This window comes from Orcinus orca, chromosome 20 (assembly GCF_937001465.1).
Source record: "Orcinus orca chromosome 20, mOrcOrc1.1, whole genome shotgun sequence".
In the NCBI taxonomy this organism is placed as follows: Eukaryota; Metazoa; Chordata; class Mammalia; order Artiodactyla; family Delphinidae; genus Orcinus; species Orcinus orca.
This window is the reverse complement of record NC_064578.1, coordinates 4534107-4546692: the sequence shown is the minus strand read 5'-3', so window position 1 is coordinate 4546692 and position 12586 is coordinate 4534107. Positions and strand designations below refer to the sequence as shown.

The window sequence follows — 12586 nt, the reverse complement described above, 5'->3', positions numbered from 1 at the left end:
GGTCCATCGAATCCCCTCAACTTCACTGGGAAGGAAGTGCAATCATGGTGGCCGTTTTACAGATCAGTAAACTAAGGCTCTGAACATTTTAGAAACCTGCCCCAAGCCCCACGATTAGTGAGTGCCAGGAGCCCATTCTGCAGGTGAGGAAAGAGAGCTCAGAGATCATGCAGCACCAGGTGGCGCCCAAAGGGGTCCTCAAACTCTCCAGCTCCTGGGATTCACTCCCAGGGCCGACGTGAGGTCTTAGCTTTCTCCTCCTTCAATAACAAACTGGGAACCGCGGCTCAGAGAGGCCACGTGGCTGGTCCCGAGCCTCGCAGCGGCTGTAGGAGTCTGACTCAGCTCCCGCTAACCGTGCTCCCAACACCTTAGTTGACCACACGTGGCTCCCCATGAGAATCACCTGGGTGCTTGCTAAAGTCCAGCTTCCCGGCCCAGGGTAGGGAGGGGTGTGGAAATCTACATTTTAAACAAGCGTTTATCGCTCATCTCCAACCCATTCCGCCCCCCCCCCCGCGCCCCGCTCCAGATGCATCTCATCATCTGGCAAGTTTGGGAAACAGCTAGGCGCCTCTGCAGCCCCCGGGCCTTCCCGGGCCGCCGCGGCCCCTAAGGGCGAGAAAGTCTCGGGCGGAATCGCCGGACGGGGCGGGGCCAGGTGCGCGAGGGCCGCCGCGGGCGTAGCTCCGCCTAGGGGGCGGGGCCTCAGCTGCGGCGGACAGGTAGACGGCTACCCGGTAACGTGGGCCTGGCCCGGGAGGCTTGGGCGCGCGCAGCCAGCCCCGGCCACGCCAGGGACCGAGGGACTCAGGCAGGGGCGGCCGCTGGCGGGACGGGAGGCTGGGCGAGGGGCCTCCGCTCGCTCACCATGGTCGAGGGACGCTTCTCCAAGTTTCTGAAGAAACTCGCCTTCTCGGGCGGGGGCCACCAGTACCAGCTGCTGGAGAGGGGCGAGTTGGAAACCTTGGTGAGTCCGGGCGCGGGGCGTGAGACCCGACACCCCACCCCCCACCCCGTCCCACCCCAAGAGCCCGTCCGCGCGCTGCGGGCTGCGTTCCGCCAGCTCGCCCGCCTCCCCCGGTTCTAGAAAGAAGGTGTCTTCATAGCAACGCCAGCTCGCGTTTCTGTTCTGGGCCCGGCGCTCGCCTTTTAACCCTCGCCTGCCAGCCCATTTTGCGGACTCGAAACTGAGGCCGAGACAGGGGAAATATGTCCCTTAAGGGACACGCGGCTAGCAAATGACCCAGCTAGGAACTTAACTTTGGTTTCTCTGACTCCAGAAAATTTAAATTACCGGGTCTCCACACCAGGTTGCTATCCGGATTTTTTTAAGTGACTTGAATGGGGCGGGGGGATTAGAGCGCCGTAAAAAACAAAAACTGTCGTGCAAATGTTTTAGCTTGAATAGTAGGAATAATGGTGGAAATCAAGGTAAGAGTGGCCATGCCTACCACCTTTGTTTCCCGCATCTCCAGAGACACTTTAAAAGAAAACACCCAGATTTGTGTGTTGACTTTGCAGCCTCCAGGGGACCCTCTAGGATAAGCCAACAGGATTCTAGGGCCAGGGGAGTTTTTACCAGCAGAGAAACTGACAAAGCTGCCCCCAAAAGCCCTTCCTTCCATGTGGAGGACCCAGAGATGAAGCAGGGTCAACGGGTGACCCCCAACTTTCTCCGTAGCTTGTAAGCAGAACTCAGTGGGTGATACAAGAGCAGAGAGCATGGAATTTCTGCAAAAGCATCTCTGGGTCACTGCACTTTTTAAAATGTAATCAGTCATTCAAAAATAAACTTCCTGATGTGGAACTCTGGAGGTGCTCGTGGCCTTTCCACGGCTGAAGGGAAACCTCAAGTTAAGTTTACTGGTTTTGTTTGTTTGTTTGTTTGTTTGTTTGCGGTACGCAGGCCTCTCACTGTTGTGGCCTCTCCCGTTGCGGAGCACAGGCTCCGGACGCGCAGGCTCAGCGGCCATGTCTCACGGGCCCAGCCGCTCTGCGGCATGTGGAATCTTCCCGGACCGGGGCACGAACCCGCGTCCCCTGCATTGGCAGGCAGACTCTCAACCACTGCGCCACCAGGAAAACCCTAAATTTACTTTTTAATGAAAGAGGTCAGCTGGAAAAACTTGACAGCAGTCAAAACATTTTGGTTGTATGGGTCTTAGTATTTGTGCATTTAAAAAACTAGTATTTTATAAATGGTTGCTAACGTGAGAATTCTGGTGCTAGGGTGGTAGACCACGGTGCCGTGTAACTAGCAGTTCTCAGATAATCTCTATTATTCTGAAGCGACATGTATGTTAACCACGGATTGGATGCAGAGTTCCAATATTTTGCCGACATCCATTTCTCTCCCTATATGCCACGTAACTCATTCTGTTGGAGGGGTTGGAAGTTAGTTTGCCAACGTGGTTGCCTGTTCTATGTTACTTTGTCTATTTTCTTTCCATCTTTTGATTTTTGCATCAAGCTAGGTATTTTTCAAACACTCCTGATGTAGTTGCTTGCAGTCAGATTTTATGGGATGTCCAGGTTTGCCAGGTATCCAGGTGTGCCAGGTATGGGGATGATGTATCATGAATAGAGATGCTGGGGCGAATTTGATCTCTGCACCAAAGTGGGCTTCGTGCCCCCAGAGGGGCCCTCGAGAGTGGGACAGGTCTTCAACCCGTCTATAGGTATGCACTGGCAGGGGCTTGCCCACCTGGTGTGGTCGGGATGTTCTCAGCTGCACCCCGAAGGGTGTGTGACGACTTAGCAGTGTGGACGTGAGGCGAGACAGGAGACCCAGGCCGCCAGCCGCAAAGGCTGGCAGAGAAACAAAGTATCCTGTCTTTAAAGGCAGTTCATCAAACCCAGGAAATTGAAATAAAGATAAATGGGGAGTGTGATGAGGGAGGAGACCGGCCGGGCCAGGTGACCGGGTTCCTGCCAGCTCAGCTGACAGTCTTTGCTCTCACGCTTACATCCTCCAATTTGAACTCTTTTTTTTTTTTTCCTCAGAAACATTTGAAAAAGAAGCAAAGTTTGCTTACTGTGGTCATTTCCGTAATAGTCGTAACTCTCTTTCATGAGCACTTGTTGTAGGGGGTGTCCTGGGCGGGCCCTGAACCTCCCCGCCACTTTGCCGAGTCACCTCAGTTATAATACTAATTATGATTGAGAACATGCTGTGTCTCTTCACCCCTAGTTGAGTTGTGTTATTGTACCGGTGTGTTAGATGAGGCTGCTGAGGCGCTCATGTCGGCCAGGTGGTAAGGATACAGTTGTATCCAAAACAGAGTTCGTGGGGGAGGCTGACAGCAGAGACCCCAAGAGAAGTTTAATTTAAGATCCAACCATCTTAAATGGCAGAGTGACCGGGCAGGGGATAGGTGGTTGAGACAGGGATGGGGGAGGACCCAGAGTTAGGAGCTTCTGAGGCTGAATCAGCACAGTTCTTACGGCTCCGCAGACGGTTCATTCTTGCTGCATTTCCAGTGTCATGAAAAGAAAAATGTATGGGAGATCCCTTTTCATTATTGGAAAAATGCTCTCTCTGCTGATCTGAGCTTTGGACAAGGAAAATGTTGGACCGGAAATACCTGCTTCCCAGATGACTCAGTACCAACTCAGGAAGTTATCTTTGACCCTCAGGGCTCCCTTCTCTTAACCGAGACCGGCACGGCTCCATGTCCTGTGCCGCCTTCCCTCTTGTGAACTGATCCACCTTCCTGGGGCTCTGCAGGGGGAAGCCTGGCTTCCAGCAGACCTGTGTCCTGGTTATTCATTCAGCCCAGATTCATGGGGCGTCTACCCCGTGTTAGGGTGCTGCTGCGCGCCGGGGATGGGGTGGAAAAAAAGATGCACACACTCCCTGCCCTCGTGGCACCCTGTCTGGTGGGCAGAGATGGGTCCCAAACTACAGATCATAGTTGACTGTTTAATGAGAAGGGGTGTTTAAGACTCATAGGAATGGCATAGACTAGGGTGAGTGGGAAGGGCAGAGCTGATGGAGAGTTCTAGGCAGAAGGGAGTGAGGTGCAAGGGTTGGTGGGAGAGGTTGAGGCTGCCGAGGTGGACCACGCAGAGCCTTTGGGCCTTGTAAAGGGTTTGGGCTCCATCCATAGAGCAACAGGGAATCACCGACACGTTTTACGTCGGGGCATGGTAGTCATTCATTTATTCAAAGATGTGCCGAACATGAGGAATGCAGGTAACAGAGCAGACACAGTCAGATTTGCGTTTTTAAGAGATCACACTTGGGTTGCAGGAAGAGGAGTTCTGAGGTTTACACACACACACACAGACACACACACGCACACACATCATTGGTGTCTCTCAAAATTTAGCAGTATATGTCATCTTTTTCTTTTAAATTTTATTTTGGTTTTATTTATTTATTTTTACTTTTTGGTTGTGTTGGGTCTTTGTTGCTGCGCGCAGGCTTTCTCTAGCTGTGGCGAGTGGGGGCTACTCTTCGTTGCGGTGCGTGGGCTTCTCATTGCTGTGGCTTCTCTTGCTGTGGACCCCGGGCTCTAGGCGCACAGGCTTCGGTAGCTGTGGCTCGCAGGCTCTAGAGTGCAGGCTCAGTAGTTGGGCGCACGGGCTTAGTTGCTCCGCAGCATGTGGGATCTTCCCGGACCAGGGCTTGAACCCGTGTCCCCTGCCTTGGCAGGCGGATCCTTAACCACTGTGCCACCAGGGAAGCCCATTATATGTCATCTTGAAGAAATGTATTGGAAGCCCCCAGTGTTGTCTTACATTATTTGTATCAAAATGTGACTTAACTAAGTAGAAGCCTAAAATTTGCAACAAACATAGCCATGTGCTTATAACTCAATAAAAGCAAACTACGTTTATAATAAAATTAGGAAGTACACATGTAGCAAGTGCATTTTGATGTGACTGGTGATGTATCATTAAAAGTCAACTAGTCGGGCTTCCCTGGTGGCACAGTGGTTGAGAGTCCGCCTGCCGATGCAGGGGACACGGGTTCGTGCCCCGGTCCGGGAGGATCCCACATGCCGCAGAGCGGCTGGGCCCGTGAGCCATGGCCGCTGAGCCTGCGCGTCTGGAGCCTGTGCTCCGCAACGCGAGAAGCCACAACAGTGAGAGGCCCGCATACCACAAAAAACAAAACAAAAAACAACAACAACAACAAAAAATGTCAACCAGTGACGTCGAATGATTGTGTTCATTACGGATTGCTGTGTAGCAGGTCACTCCCAAATGCAGCAGCTGAAAGCAACAAATGTTGATTCTCTCCCAGTTTCTTTGGGTCGCAGATCTGGGGGATGCTCCAGGTATCTCGTGAGGTGGGTGTCCAGCTCTCGCCAGAGCTGTGGTGTCATCTGAAGGCTCTCTGGGTGGAAGGGCAGAGAATCCCCTTCCAAGCTCCCTCTTGTGACTGTTGGCGGGTCTCTGGCCCCAGCTACATGGGCCTCTCCAAGGGGCAGCCTCGCGGCTGCCTCATGGCTCAACACCTGGCTTCCCCAAGGAAGAGTGATCCTTTTTATAACCCAGTTTTGGAAGTGATATCTCCTCATGTGTGGCATGTTCTGTTCATTGGAAGGAGTCTAGATCTAGCTGGTTCTCAAGGGATGGGGATTACACGAGGATGTCATTAAGTGGAGGCAGGGTGATCGGGGGCGTCTTAGAGCCTGCCGACCACAGTGGTAGAAAGGAATAGTTCCTTAAATGACAGAACCACACCTGGCACAAAGTCTGCTGCACAGCTGTCTCGTTGTGTTAGCGTGTTTAGTAGTCCTGAGGTCCAGTCTTTATTTAGACTCTCTTGAATTTTGATCTTGATAAAGCTCATACTGGGAATGTCTAATTACATGCATATGTAGAAAACGGCATTTAAGTTGATCAAGAATGTGTTTGCTAGATTAGGACCACCCGCATCATACTTCACCCCAACTGGCAGCAGGCAGCCCGTGAATGCCAGTTTGAAAGGCTCTCATTTGATAACCATAGAACCTGCTGGCTCACTTGACGATAAGGTGAGTGCCGGCCATTGTGGAAGGGATGTTTCTTCACTGTGTGCGATGACCATACTTGCTGCACATCACCTGTGGCAAGTAGCTGTGTGCAGAGACTGGGTGCGTGTATGGCCTCGCTTGCAACAAGACGACACTCTTCAAAAGTGAGACGTTTTAAAGCGGATGCGCCGATGTCAACACCGCCTGCTGTGCGATGGCTCCGTCCTCCTGCCATTTCTTCTCTCTGAGCCCCTGAGAAACTTGCATCCCTTCAATGTGTCACCTGATTGTTGGCATAGATGCACATGTGGCACTAGGGTCACATCACAGCTCTTCATTATAAACTGGCCACCCGAAGGTCTATATTATGCATTATAGTAGGCTAATTATTAAAACACGTATTCAAAGTTTGGAAGATCTCAGAAAACTTGTGGACTCTTGAGAGTACGTCTGAAGATGCCCTGTTAGAAACCCTGCCCCAGTCCCGTGTCATGAGCCTTATTAGTAAGGATAACGGATCCTAGATCCCCGAGCTCCTAAGGGGAGGGGAGTAGCAGGCATGCAGACAGCCGTCTTCTCCCCGTGTCCTCACCTGCTCTTTCCTCTGTGTCCTAATCTCTTCCTACAAGGACACCAGTCACATAGGATTCGAGCCCATCCTAATGACCTCATTTTACCTTAACCGCCTCTTCAAAGACCCTGTCTCCAAACACAGTCACAATCTGAGGTGCTAGGGGTTAGGACTTCAGCACAGGCATTTGGGGGGAGCACAGTTCAGCCTGTAATACTATGTTCCTTGCAGAAAATATGTGGATGGGTATTTGGGGTAGGGGGAAAGCTGTGGGTCACACTGGGGAAATATGTAACCTTCTGTGGAGGTTGCAGACACTCTTTTAAGGTTGTGTTGATCGACCCCACCAGTGTGCCCCAAATCCCTGGAAATGGCTTGTGTTCTTCTAGCTCGTCTTGCCCGTGAACTTCCCGTGGGCAGGGAGCAGAGCCCAGCAGAGCACGTGTCTGACCCAACTTGAAACTCAAGTACGTGCCAAGGAAGACGTGCTCAAAGTTCATGATTCTGGAGTCCCCGGGGTAAGAGAGACTTGAAACATCTAGAATAAAGTCAGGCATTACCCATAAGTATTCTTTATATTTCAAACCACTGAAACCGGACTACTGTGGTCGGGCTCTGGTAGATTTACAGCTGACACACAGGATCAACCCGTGTACATCTCAGGATCACCCCGTGTACGTCTCAGTATCCTCCGGTCTGTGCCTCTCCAGTAACACTGAATCTGGGGGACCTTGTGGGTATGGGGAAAAGAATATTGGCCTAGAAGATTGCTCCTAACCAGGAGGTCTTGGTTTAGGGCAGGGACTGGGGCCAGAAGCCCAGAGGTGGAGCCCAGGTTCCATCACTATGACTACGTGAGTTTGGGCAAACTTACTTCATCTCTCCACATCAATGTCTTTGTCTGATAGCGGGGATGTGCCCATAGTGGCTTCGAGGTTCCCCGTGGGTGCTGTTCCCTGACTCTTGGTGAAGATTAGATTAGGTGATATATGCAGATACTCACACGAGTATGACCGTAGTAACAAAACAAGGATAAATGAGAGGGACTTCCCTGGCGGTCCAGTGGTTAAGACTCTGCACTTCCACTGCAGGGGGCACGGGTTCCAGCCCTAGTCAGGGAATTGAGATCCCGCATGCCACGAGGCACGGCCAAAAGATTTTAAAAACAAAACAGAATAAATGAGAGAACGGTTTAAAACGCCGCACAATGCCTAGTTCAAAATGTGACGTTGGGTTTTATTAGGAATCATCACTGTCTTGTTCGTTGTCCAGTGCTCAGCTCTGTGCCCAGGGAGGTGCTCAGTGGTGAGGGCAGGACCAGCTACATAATTTGCAAAACGAAAGTGTGGGTTCCTGTCGTGAAAAATGACTGAGAATTTCAGGTCAGCGCCGGCAGGGTGTTGCACGCAGCACACGCCCTCCTGAGCACACCTGCTGAGCCGGCCTGGTGGGCATCTTTGCGTGAGGTCCGTAGTCGGAGATGCCGGAAAGTTCTTGCCATCTGGTTTCCTCCTTTTGAGGCTCCGCACAGCCTTCTGACCCTCACATACTTTTGTGGCTCCTTTCGATCAGCTCTTCCTCACATGTGGTCTGGGGCCCAGGAATCTGAGTTGTAACCAGCCCTCGGGTGGTTCTGATGTTCAGTGAGTTTGGGAACCATTGCTTCGCCATCCCTGTGACATCTGTCCTCCTGAGGCCAGACCCCTTCAGTGAATAAAACACCCGTCTACTGAGTGGAGCTTATAGTCTGGTGGGTAAGTCATCAAGTAATTATATAGTGAGCATATAATTACAAAATGAGATAAGTCCCATGAAAGAAAGCAGTGCATGTAAGAAAGGAGTTGGATACCGCCTGTGTATGCCTGTCACCTGTGGGGACGCTACTGCTGCAATCCAGGGAGACTTCCTGGAGGAGGTGGCAGGGACTTGGCGAACTGAGATTTGCACTTAAGCTACATAGTCTCATTTTAATTGTTTCCATGGGCCACATGTCATGCATGCCCTGGAACATGGCCTCCCTCCTCTGATCTGGGAGGTACCTCTCTGCCTGGGGGATCCTGCTGGTCGCTGGTCTCATTCAGCAGCACCTCATCTCCAGTTTCAGAAATCAACCTACTGGGCTGCCCCTCTCTCTGCCCCTCCCTCCCCCAAGTACCCGCATATTGAAATTTGAGTGACAGTTTCGCCTTCATTGACCACTGAATTAGGCTAACGTTACCTTGCTATTTTTCAACTGTCTTTTATGAACCAGGAACGCTGCATGGTTTTTTTCTTTATTTGCCTCCCTCTTTGTCCTTTGTTCTTTTCCCTTTCGAAACTTGTCTTAGTTTTTGTTTGTTTGTTTTTTCATGAACCACAGTAAAAGTTTGCGGAGACTGGGCTTCCTCCTTCACTGCCCCACTTCTTTGCTTTAACTTTCCTCCTTAGTGAGGGGAGGAGGGAGGTACCGTTTGCCAGCTAATCAGTTTGCAGTAATCAGATTACCGTTTGCTTGGGTGGTCCTGGCCCCCTTTCTATGCAATTCTAGAGAGGCTATGGTTAGGAACACTGGAGTCTGCAGCACCAGATACCTGGCTGCAAAGTCCAGTTCCGCAGCCAGCGGAAGATGTTAAGCAAATTTCTTAATATTTCCAGTGCCTCTGTTTTCTCTCCAGTGGTGTCAAGTGCACACAAATCAGAGATCTGTTATGGAGTGGAATGATTCAGTACTAACGGAGTACTCAGGGCAGCACCTGATCACAGTAGTTACTGTTATTTATACACAACAACATAAGTCTTTTTTTTTTTTTTTACATACATAGGGTCCTACTGCACACACCGTCAGCAACTCCTCCACTCTCCCCACATCCCTGCAATACATCCCAATCAATCACATTCTTTTCTTTTCTTTTTTAAATGTGATTGAAGTATAGTTGATTTACAGTGTTGTGTTAATTTCTTCAATACAGCAAAGTGATTCAGTTATACACTTATGTATTCTTTTTCATATTCCTTTCCATTATGGTTTATCACAGCGTATTGAATGTAGTTCCCTGTGCTCTACAGTAGGACCTTGTTGTTTATCTGTCCTATTATGTAACAGTTTGCCTCTGCTAATCCCAAACTCCCAAACTCCATCCCTTCTCCACCCCTCCGTCTCTCCCTCCCCTTGCCCTTGGCAGCCACAAGTCTGTTCTCTATGTCTGTGAGTCTTCCTGTTTCGTAGATAGGTTCATTCGTGCCATATTTTAGGTTGCACATATAAGTGATATCATATGGTATTTGTCTTTCTCTGTGACTTACTTCGCTTAATGTGATAATCTCTAGGTCCATCCGTTGCTGCAAATGACATTATTTCATTCTTTTTTTTATTAGTTATCTATTTTATACATGTTAGTGTATACGTGTCAATCCCAATCTCCCAGTTCATCCCACCACCCCCTCCCCACCTTTCCCTCCTTGGTGTCCATACATTTGTTCTCTACATCTGTGTCTCTATTTCTGCCTTGCAAACCAGTTCATCTGTACCATTTTTCTAGATTCCACATATATGTGTTAATATGATATTTGTTTTTCTCTTTCTGACTTCACTCTGTATGACAGTCTCTAGGTCCATCCATGTCTCTACAAATGACCCAATTTCATTCCTTTTTCTGGCTGAGTAATATTCCATTGTATATATGTACCAGATCTTCTTTATCCGTTCATCTGCCGATGGACATTTGGGTTGTTTCCATGTCTTGGCTATTGTGAATAGCAGCACATTCTTTTCTAGTGGCCGTGTAGCCATTTTTATTTAACCTCCCTCCCCAGCAGATGGGCATTTAAGTAGTTTCCCTTCTTTAATTTTTAGAACAATGTTCCACTGAACATGTGTGGATACACCACATTACTTTGAATCCTTACAAGAATCCCTGCAGGAATCTGAGCCTTGGAAAGTGAAGTAACTTGCCCAGGAGCTCGGACCTGGGTCTGCCTGATTTCTCTGCTTGAATTCTCCACTCCTACTGGCCAAGTTTCTCTGCTATAAAGTTACTGTTTCCCCATTGTAATCAACTGGTATTTTATGACGAGTCGCATTAAGGCTATGTCAATAGCCTGTTTCTCATTTTCTGTTGGTGATCCTTGCCTGAATCCATTACTTTTATTTATTTATTTTTAAAATTTTTATTGGAGTATAGTTGCTTTACAATGTTGTGTTAGTTTTTCCTGTACAACAAAGCGAATCAGCTATAATTATACATATATCCCCTCTTTTTTGGATTTCCTTCCCGCTTAGGTCACCACAGAGCATTGAGCAGAGTTCCCTGTGCTATACAGTAGGTTCTCATTAGTTATCTACTTTATACGTAGTATCAATAGTGTATATGTGTCAATCCCAATCTCCCAATTCATCCCACCCCACTTTCCCCCTTGGTATCTATATGTTTGTTCACTCTGTGTCTCTTTCTGCTTTGTAAATAAGATCGTCTATACCATGTTTTTCAGATTCCACATATATGCATTATTACACAATATTTGTTTTTCTCTTTCTGACTTACTTCATTCTGTATGACAGTCTCTATGTCCATCCATGTCTCTACAGATGACCCAACTTCGTTCCTTTTTATGGCTGAGTAATATTCCATTGTATATATGTACCACATCTTCTTTATCCATTCTTCTGTTGATGGACATTTAAGTTGTTTCCATGTCCTGGTTATTGTAAATAGTGCTGCAGTGAACATTGGGGTGCATGTGTCTTTCTGAGTTATGGTTTTCTCTAGGTATATGCACAGTAGTGGGATTGCTGGGTCATATGGTAGTTCTGTTTTTAGTTTTATAAGGAACCTCCATACTGTTCTCCATAGTGGCTGTATCAATTTACATTCCCACCAACAGTGTAGGAGGGTTCCCTTTTCTCCACACCCTCTCCAGCATTTATTGTTTGTAGATTTTCTGATGATGGCCATTCTGACCGGTGTGAGGTGATACCTCATTGTAGTTTTGATTTGCATTTTTCTAACAATTAGTGGTATTGAGCATTTTTTCATGTGTTTGTTGGCCATCTTCCATTACTTTTATAATGTTTGCTAAACAGAAAATTTCCAATTTCCTCATTCCTCCCTCATTTATTACCTGTGTTCTGATATCAGGAAGAGCTGCCCCTTTCCCCTCTTCACGTAGTTGTTTGTGTATTCATTCACGTATCGTTATGAGCTCACAAATTCCTATTCTATTAGGTGGGTTAAAACTGGTTACCATCAATTTTTTTTTATTCTGATGCCCAGATTGCCCAGATTTGGCCAATAGAAGCCTTTTCTCGTGGTGACGTTTGCATCCTCTAGACATTTTTCCATCCTTCTTTGAGCACTTGCCTGCTCTCTGGCATCCCAAGAAATTCCAGACTCATTGGGTACCTTCCCTACCCCAGCCCTGGAATCAGCCATTTCTCCCAGGAGTCTTGGCTGTCTTTTCACTGGAAGAATGGTCTTTAGAAATCAAGATCTGGTATGATGTGTGTTCATGCTCTTGGGGTATGACGGCCTCTGGGCCCTCAGAGCAGGTGTGTGTGTATGTGTACACTGTTAGAGCCATATTTAGTTTTATACCTGTGTGTATGTGTACACATACATATTTTTAATATACTTGATCATAGAGTTCAATGCAATAAATACCACAGGGCTGGTGCCAGCTCTTTATATATTTGTAAGTCCCTTCACCAACAGGGAGAGCGCCAGCTCCCAGGATCTTTGGTATATTTACTTATTGCCAATCTCCCTGTGTGTAACCAGGCTCTTCACCTTGCCAACCACCTATTGGTCCCCAATCCACTGGCCACCTCCTAGCTCTGCTGTCTTCTCTCTTGGCCCCTCGACTGCACTGCACCCCACCCCCCCAACAACATATGTTTTCTTGAGTATCTCATGTCCTATTGGCAGTTCTTTGCTGTCTGGGGTCACACCACCGTTACACACACACTCACAGACCACAAACACTACCTAGATGTGATTTCACGGACTGGAAAACACCTCTGAAACCCATCTTGACCTGAGGCTGGACTTTAAGAACCCCCGCCTCGGCAATG

General features: G+C 48.5%; 1 protein-coding gene across 2 annotated transcripts in view; it reads left to right on the top strand.

Annotated features, from left to right (window-relative positions):
• Positions 1-713: 713 nt before the first annotated feature.
• The window catches only part of ATP2C2 (ATPase secretory pathway Ca2+ transporting 2), a 75787-nt gene continuing 63914 nt past the window's right edge, over positions 714-12586 (top strand). For both annotated transcript variants that reach the window (XM_004280089.4, XM_012536824.3), the window contains exon 1: positions 714-970. In XM_004280089.4, coding sequence (XP_004280137.1) covers positions 872-970 — 99 coding nt within the window. In that variant the 5' untranslated portion in view covers positions 714-871. The remainder of the gene's footprint in view (positions 971-12586) is intronic.